Raw genomic sequence first — 9015 nt, forward strand, 5'->3', positions numbered from 1 at the left:
TGCTTGCTCTAAGTAAAGAATCTGGCATGTGGTAACCCAGGACAAAGTATCTCGTTTCATAGACCTGAATGCTTGTTTATGTGAAATCAACCAAGTACCAGGTGTGTTTTGGGTCTGCCCATGGAAAAGCAACATTGCTTGGAATTAAAGGACCACTTCACCACTTTTCAACCTATCTTCATATAATAGGTCCTCACTAATAATCATGATAAAATGGCGCAATTTTGTTCTACTCAGTCTGTGTCTCATAGGAGGGCTGTGGGCAGTTCAGAAACCGTCTTTCAGTGACATCATCGATGGGGAATACAAGCTAATAAAAACGGCAGGCTTTCTAGTCCTGAAAAGTTGATGTCACTGGAAGACGGTTTCTGAACTGCCCACAGCCCTCCTATGAGACAGACTGAGTAGAAAACAACCTGTGCCATTTTATCATGATTATTAGTGAGAACCTGTTATAAGAAGATAGGTTGAAAAGTGGTGAAGTGGTCCTTTAAAATGTAGGGAACTTGAAAGCATGACAACATGTTTGTCCCTGCAATGAGTCTAACAGCCTGTGTGACTGCTCTCACTCCACTCCACAAAATGTGAAGAGGCAGGAGGTGTAGTGCGACATCTGGTGGCTGAATGATCTGCAGTGGCAACATACCAATGCATGGGAAATATAGTCTGTGCAGACACCGTGATCCTTAGGCAAATGTATAATAGGATGAAGCAACAGGGCATATGGTAAAATAGTTTAAGAAAGTGAGACAATAAGTGGAAAAGCACAGTAAATGGCATCAGAATTTATTAAATAATAACCAACAAAAAACAAGATGCAACTGTGTGTAGATATTTGTCTACAGTACATGCAATTGTCATATCGACTGAGAGTACAGCGATAACGTTTACAGTATATACAGAAGTAGATGAAAACCTTCTACATAAGGCGTAGAGAATATTAAGAACACTTTGCTAATACTGAGTGTGGGAGCTATATTGAGTGATTTGCTATTTCAGTATTTCTGTTATATATGTAATGCATTTCTTATTTTTAGTTTGTTTACAGCCATTATTTCTGTTGCAGCTAAAGCTTTTATTTTGAAGGTGATGGGCAGTTCACAGCTGAGTCTATTTAATTAAGAGAGCACTCAGGGAGTCAGAGAGCACTGGGAAGGTCCACGGTTTTTTACCAGCAGCTAGGGAGAGAGCTTTGACATCTTGTATCTCATACTATGTCTGTCTGGATGAGCAAATAAAAACACCATCAAAATTGGCCGCCCTGACTGGACATTGGTCTTATTCCTGCAACTGCGTAAGATTCGCTGCCCGGTGCTTTTAAAGTTTTATTGTTCATGGTGTTGATTAGCCACTACATAAAAAGACGTGGACCTTCCCAGTGCTCTCTCCTGTAAATCACATGCAACACTCCTCCATTTCTCCCTCATCTTATAAGGAAGCTACATAACAATATTTCTGAGGTTTGATGGCATGTCCAACTCATTCATGTGCATGATTTGCTGTGTTAAATTTGAGCATTCCCTCAGGAAAAGTGAAAAACTAAATGAGTGACAGAGTTGTGCAGACATATGCATTTTTGGATCCGGGGAGTTCTGGTACCTTTTGCACGCAGAACCTTGCAAAGAGACTGGGGCTAAGTGGCAAGCCAGACAGTATTCTATTAAGAACAATGGGGCAAAAGAAAATAGTGAGTACCAGTATTTTGTCTCACTTGGAAATATCTGGCATGGATAGAAATGATTTTATTGAACTGCCAAATGTTTTAACCCAAAAGGCTATGCCAGTGTCAAGAGTGAACATTCCACGACAGGATGAAGTGGACAAATGGCACTACTTGAAGAACATAAAGCTGCATGACTTGGATGCAGATGTGGATATGCTCATCGGAACTAATGCAGCAAAAGTGATGGAACCATGGGAGCTGATCAACAGCCAAAATGAAGGACCATACGCAGTCAGAACAAGAGTTGGCTGGGTCATCAATGGACCACTCAGGAGTGGAACTAAGAGCAGAGTTAAAACTGGCTGCTCTGTTGTCACAACAAATCATATATGTTCGGGGGGGCGGGGTACCGTCCTAAAGTCGGCTCTTCAGTGCTATTGAAAATTTCTGACGAGCCAAAATCATTTCGGTGCTACAGCGGTAAAATAGGAGTATGAATCGGCCCTAAGTCCTCCAAGACCAAAGATAATTTAAAGGTATATTCAGTGATTTCACTTAATTCAAATATCACTTATTTTTTTGTTTTGTTGTGATAATCCTCCCTACTATAGAGTGTGCTGGCCATATAAGGAGTTCCTCCCTGTCCCCAGTTAACCCCTGGGGGTCAAAAAACCTTAGGTTTCGTTTTTGACTCTCTATCCTGATTGGACGAAAGGCTGGGTCCCACAGCCAAAAACGAAACCTAAGGTTTTTTGAGTGAAATCACTGAATATACCTTTAATAGGTGAAATAAATGAAGGATTATAACTTTCACATGGATTCACCTGGCAAGTCTATTTCATGGAAACGTATTCCTAATATTGTGTACAATCAGTACATAGAGCAGTTGGCTAAGTTAATAGCCTTTTTTAAAGGTCTAAAGGTGGATGATATTGACATTGCTTTCTATGCACCACCTACAGTATAATCGGTTATTCAGCAGGTTGAAAAGGCCTCCACTTCACTGGCTCTCCTTGTCCAGGTACTCCAAATTGGGGGCATCCAACCTCTGTTCCTGGTCCCGATTCTTTGTGAACTCCTTCAACATGTCCATGACCTCTCCTTGGTAAACATCAGGAGTGGGATAGGCCTCTGCCAGCAAAGACAAGAGAAAAAGAGATCATTTAGTCAGACTGGGCTTTATTGGGTTTTTATCCTCTTGAATTCATTTTCAATAAAGTGTTTATTTGTTCGATCAACCAATCATTAATTTAAGTATTATTTTGCATTTATTGATAGATTTTTACAGTAGTTTGACAGGAAAGGGGGAGAGAGGTCGTCGGGACTGGGACTCGAACCTGCGACACCTAGGTGCCAGGACCACCTGGCCGGCCCAGGACATTTAATTCATGGATTTATATAAACAAGGGACCATTACTGACCTAAAAACATGGTAGTACACATATTAGAGACCAAACTAATGATGGGCATCTAGAGACAATGAATAGAATTCATATCATACCCAATCCCTACCTCCCCCCGCACCCCCTCCCCGGGCTCCCTTCGTGCTCCTATGAACCAATAGAAGTGGGGTGAGAGAAAGAGTTAGGGGGTTACCTCTCTTTCTCTCGCCCCACTTATATTGGTTCATGTGGCACACCTATGCGATGCTCAGCCAATCACAGCTCGCAATATCTGAGGACACGTTCCATCCGCACAATTTGAGGACACATTTCGTCCGCACATTTTGAGGACGCTATCTCTAGAATGATTCTGCATGATTCACTAAGCTGTTTACGCCCATATTTTGAATGTACGGGGCCGGCATTTACGAAGATTCCTACTTTAGGTCAGTTAAGTATTTCCACCAGTGAATTTTGCGGCCGCTTGTGCTCACGTCTGCTCGGAGGCATGACTTATGGAACAAACGCTTGCGTATGTCATTAGAATGCATTATTCTTCATTCTTCATACAAAATCAATTACAATAGTTCCAAACCTCAAATTAAATATTTATGTGCCCAACAAGAAAGAAAACACATGTCAAACGATCTTTGTATGCATATTATAGATTTACAAAATTACAAATTCAATGGATTTTCATGCAAACTCCATATCTCATGCTATTAATTTATAATATTGATCACATCACATGAATGCAGTCTTACCTTGATGAGAATACAGTATAAATTAAATCTAGCCTTAGCTGCCTGTGGACATTACTCTATTTCTAATTCCGATGTAGGAGTCGGACAGTGGAGGGTTCGTTCTCCAAAGGACAAATTCCCCTCAGCGCTGATAAAAATGATCGAATATTGGCAGATTCCAGAATCATCTTTTTTTTTACCTTGGCAAAGGTCAGTTAGCAATTGTTCAGTAGAAAGGCCTTATATGCAGTTTTATGTCATGAGGGTTAACTTTGTAAACTAACTTCTTATTCTCATTACATGTGAGAGCTGGCTATTACTTTATTAATGTTCGATTGCGCTGCTCTACGAGTGGTGACGTTGTCACTTCTGACATACGATGTTCCTGGTTGACTTTTATGGTCTTAAAGGAGAATTCCATACTAAAAGGCTTTCTTACCTTTCTTTGTAGTTGTTACGTCCCCATCAAAGAGGTCCAGGTGTTATTTTGTGCAAAAGCTCCTTATTGGCTATTTCCCCTACCATAAGCCCTAAATGAATTGCATTGAATTTAATGGGATGTATGGGGTGTTGTGCTAATTCGCTTATTTCCATCGAAATAAGTAGTAAAGTGTGCCGCTTGGGTTATTATTTACATTATGAAGAGAGGATATATACAAAATAAATATAATTTTGAGCGATGGAAATAAGTGAATTAGCACAACACCCCATACATCCCATTCAATGCAATGCAATTCATTTGGCTTATGGTAGGGGAAATAGCCAATAAGGAGCTTTTGCACAAAATAACACCTGGACCTCTTTGATGGGGACGTAACAACTACAAAGAAAGGTAAGAAAGCCTTTTAGTATGGAATTCTCCTTTAAATGGGGCGTGGTGCAAGGCAAATGATTCTCCACGTGAACGTGCCTATGACTCTCAGAAAAAAATGCATAATAAAATAACTAAAATCAATAACATATCAGTATTCCGAAATTAATCTGAGGGCTACATTAAGTGAAGGTGGGGGCCGCATGTGGCCCGCAGGCCGCCAGTTGCTCATGTATGGCTTAGAGAAAATACACCCTCCTTTAGTATACACGTTATTTATGTCCAGCTTAGTGAATCAGGCCCATTGTGTGTGCAAAGCCCCAGGTTGTTAAGCACTGTACAGGTCAAAATAATATTGACCAAAATATAACGAGTGTTCTTCTTACCTGTTGCCCAGTAGTATATGTCCCAATCGTTGCTCGGCTCATTAATCAACCTGTCATATTGCAGAAGCTGGGTCTCTGTCATTGTGTTCAAGTAGCGCTTTGCAAAAAGGCTGCAAAGAGTGTCAGGGGAGACAGAAAAGAGAAAATAGCAGATACAAGTTGAAAGCTATCAAGCTACTGTAACTGCTATCTGCAATCCTGTGTATACTGATTGTATACACGCCAATAGCAAAATGATTGTTCACATGAATTAGTAAAAACGTAGGCAAATGTAAAATGTTTAATGTTCCAAATTCCAAGTCAAAACTTTCAAAATTGGGACGGAGTATTTGTTTTGACCTGATTGGGCTTTTAAATGTTTTTTGTTTTTACAACACGACTGGCATTTGTTTGCAATAAAAACATACATTTAGCTGTAATGACTTAATTAAATAAAAATAAACCTGAGCAGTATGCAGTTCTCCAACATGCCCCTCTTTCGACTCGAGTAGAGCAACCGTCGTCTCTTGATGTCTATGGGTTCTCCTATCTTTTCTTCCCATGGGGGCAAAGGGATCTCTATTAGGTCAGCCTTGTTGTCCTCAGGTGCTTCACCACGGTAACCACGAGCTGACAACATTCCCGTCACTGTTGGTCGTGCCTGGCATGCCACGTTCAGGAGCTGACCAGCGAAAAAAACAAAAAAAGTACTTAAAGTAAGTAAAAGTATCAACACTGCAACGCAGAAATACAAGTTTTAAAAAAAGTACAAACGTATTGTATTGGTATCAAAATGTACTTAAAATACCAAAAGAAAGTATTCATTCTGCAGAAAGTAAAATGTATACAAATCTTTTGAATAGCAGCTCTTACAAGCTTAGATCAGCTATATTAAAATGTCCGAAATATATATAGGGCTAAAATATACAAAGTAACTAGTAACGTTAAGCCGAAAAATTATAAAAAGTACAGAAATTGGAAAAAATCCAGTAAAGTAAATAAACACCTCAAAACTGTATTAAAGTACGGTACTTGAGCAAACGTACTTACGGGTACCTTAATTACACCACTGCAATAAACACACACACTGTATCTATCTGAGATTGATTGATTGACGTATTTAACAGATAGGAGAATTACAGTACATTTCAAGCACGACTCAAAGTCAATACAAATACAAAACTGTTAACTGTGGGAGACACCATAAAGCATTACACTTGTTTACATTAGGGTCCACCATGTTCAATTCATCATAACATTTAGAGACGTACAAATACAAATATACACTTATATAGCCAAAAACAGGAAATCATCATAGGAGGTAAAAAGGGGAAGAAAACATATACAGTGAGGGGAAAAGAGGTGGGTGGGGGACTCTTCTATTAGATGGCTCTGGTCAACCCTAAGCCATTCCAGCCTGTCAAAGTAGGCAGGGGTGATGAGGTGGGGTCGGGGAGTGAGGCCAAGTAGCCTTACTGTATGTTACATACAGTATGCACAGTATACTGTACATACTGTATGTAACAACAAGAGCCATTCTAGGGCTATAGTAGCCTGAGAAGGAATACTGTAATAGACATGTTCCCTCGGTTACTAGCGTAGGGACTGAGGGAACATATTGATATTGGGGCTATAATAGACAAATGACCACTACAGCACTGAAAGATCTTACGTAGCTTTATAGCGTTGTTGACAATGACAACACGACTTTAACGCTGACTAAATCAACAAGACTTTACTTACCCTTTTCGTTAAGACAGACGATAACATGTTAAACGTCTTTCTTGTAAATGCAGCTATACACTGATGTTTGTGTGTATCTTTCTGTACACGGCATATGGGTGGTGTGTGTTCCAAGGTGGCAGAGAATGTCAATGTACACTGACACACGCACAAGTACAAACCCCCAGCCCCTCTAGGCAGCGTCTAGTGAGCTAATCTAGTGAGCTAATTTAAGACTTCCGGTGGACGATCTCTTCAAAATAAGAGTACCCTCTAGAGTATTGAAAAAAAGTTTAATTTGCACATTAAAACTACAAATTAAGCATTTAAATGATGCTATATGATGCTATAAGACACACATTATGTTTCTGTGTAAGAATAAGTAATTAAATCCTTATAATAATAATAATAAAGTTATCTAAATGGATAAATGCTATTCACTGGAGTGCATGGACTTTATAAAGTGGACACTGTACAAAAGACGGCTCCGCAAGGCAACTATCTGGACATACCCACGCGTTCGGGGAGATGTCCTATACCACACCCCACTCTCCGCTAAGCGGGAGAGGTGTAAAATTCACAGCAGCAGACCTTCTACTGGGGTCAAGGCTGACAAAAAGTACCGTTTCCGGACCCAGAATGGACACTGGACAAAAGACGGCTCCGCGAGGCAACTATCTGGACATACCCACGCGTTCGGGGAGATGTCCTGTACCACACCCCACTCTCCGCTAAGCGGGAGAGGTGTAAAATTCACAGCAGCAGACCTTCTACTGTGGTCAACGCTGAAAAAAGTACCGTTTCCGGACCCAGAATGGACACTGGACAAAGAGGCCTCCGCGAGGCAACTATCTGGACATACCCACACGTTCGGGGAGATGTCCTCTACCACACCACACTCTCCGCTAAGCGGGAGAGGTGTAAGATTCACAGCAGCAGACCTTCTACTGGGGTCAATGCTGACAAAAAGTACCGTTTCCGGACCCAGAATGGACACTGGACAAAGAGGCCTCCGCGAGGCAACTATCTGGACATACCCACACGTTCGGGGAGATGTCCTCTACCACACCACACTCTCCGCTAAGCGGGAGAGGTGTAAAATTCACAGCAGCAGACCTTCTACTGGGGTCAAGGCTGACAAAAAGTACCGTTTCCGGACCCAGAATGGACACTGGACAAAAGACGGCTCCGCGAGGCAACTATCTGGACATACCCACGCGTTCGGGGAGATGTCCTGTACCACACCCCACTCTCCGCTAAGCGGGAGAGGTGTAAAATTCACAGCAGCAGACCTTCTACTGGGGTCAATGCTGACAAAAAGTACCGTTTCCGGACCCAGAATGGACACTGGACAAAGAGGCCTCCGCGAGGCAACTATCTGGACATACCCACACGTTCGGGGAGATGTCCTCTACCACACCACACTCTCCGCTAAGCGGGAGAGGTGTAAAATTCACAGCAGCAGACCTTCTACTGGGGTCAATGCTGACAAAAAGTACCGTTTCCGGACCCAGAATGGACACTGGACAAAGAGGCCTCCGCGAGGCAACTATCTGGACATACCCACACGTTCGGGGAGATGTCCTCTACCACACCACACTCTCCGCTAAGCGGGAGAGGTGTAAAATTCACAGCAGCAGACCTTCTACTGGGGTCAACGCTCAAAAAAGTGCTGTGCCTTGGGGCATTGACATGAAATCACTTTCTCTACGCAAGCTAAGTCAGGTCAAGGAGTTACCTCTAGCTTTGGAATGGGTGTCACTTGTGTGCGTTGATTGCATCTGTCTGTGCATTTATGCATTTGTTTGTCCTGACGAAACTTGATTATTTCTCGACTGTTTATTTTCTCGTATGACACGACATAGAAACTACTTGTGACTACTGTCTTTGTGTGCTGTCGAGCGGATGTTCTTTGCATCAAAGGTATAGCCTGCTGTGTCATTCGATTCATTTGTCCAGATATGCCATTTATGATCTTTAAGGATGTACAATGACGCATATGGTGGCCTGTCGAAAAATACACACATACTGGTCAAAGCATACTCATTTTGGTGGTACAGACAGGATAAATTGAACGTTTTTGGAATTTTTGTGCCAGCTCTTAACAGGAGAAGTAAGGTCTGTGGGCTGTTAATTACTTCATATGTTGATAAGCTCTTTTCCTGCTGACATGTTTCACATTGTTCAGATTGAGCAGGTAATATTTGTGCAATAGTGTCTAAGATGCCTTTTTGTGACACGTCAAGTGGCTGCACTATGAATTGTGACATGTTCTTTGTAGATGGTAAGGCCTTGTAACCACATTGAGTACAACTATACAGACTAAGAC

General features: G+C 41.6%; 1 protein-coding gene across 1 annotated transcript; it reads right to left on the reverse strand.

Moving 5' to 3' along the window:
* Positions 1-772: 772 nt before the first annotated feature.
* Positions 773-6868, reverse strand: sdhaf2 (succinate dehydrogenase complex assembly factor 2). The gene is made up of 5 exons (XM_083759672.1): positions 6708-6868; positions 5429-5646; positions 4986-5095; positions 2478-2794; positions 773-2174 (listed from the first exon to the last, which is right to left on the reverse strand). The coding sequence occupies exons 1-4, from the start codon at positions 6732-6734 to the stop codon at positions 2664-2666; spliced, it is 486 nt and encodes a 161-aa protein (XP_083615798.1). The 5' UTR covers positions 6735-6868; the 3' UTR covers positions 773-2174; positions 2478-2663.
* Positions 6869-9015: the final 2147 nt, after the last annotated feature.

This window comes from Protomyctophum parallelum (assembly GCF_964188405.1).
Source record: "Protomyctophum parallelum genome assembly, chromosome: 2".
NCBI classification, from domain to species: Eukaryota; Metazoa; Chordata; class Actinopteri; order Myctophiformes; family Myctophidae; genus Protomyctophum; species Protomyctophum parallelum.

Excerpts from the sequence above, each read along its gene's own strand:
- sdhaf2 (XM_083759672.1), bottom strand. The coding sequence starts at position 6,734 with ATGTTATCGTCTGTCTTAACGAAAAGG. Across the intron at positions 5,096-5,428 it reads GAGAACTGCATACTGCTCAG|CCTTTTTGCAAAGCGCTACT; the intron begins GTTTATTTTTAT and ends CACTCTTTGCAG. Across the intron at positions 2,795-4,985 it reads CATATACTACTGGGCAACAG|AGGCCTATCCCACTCCTGAT; the intron begins GTAAGAAGAACA and ends CTTTGCTGGCAG.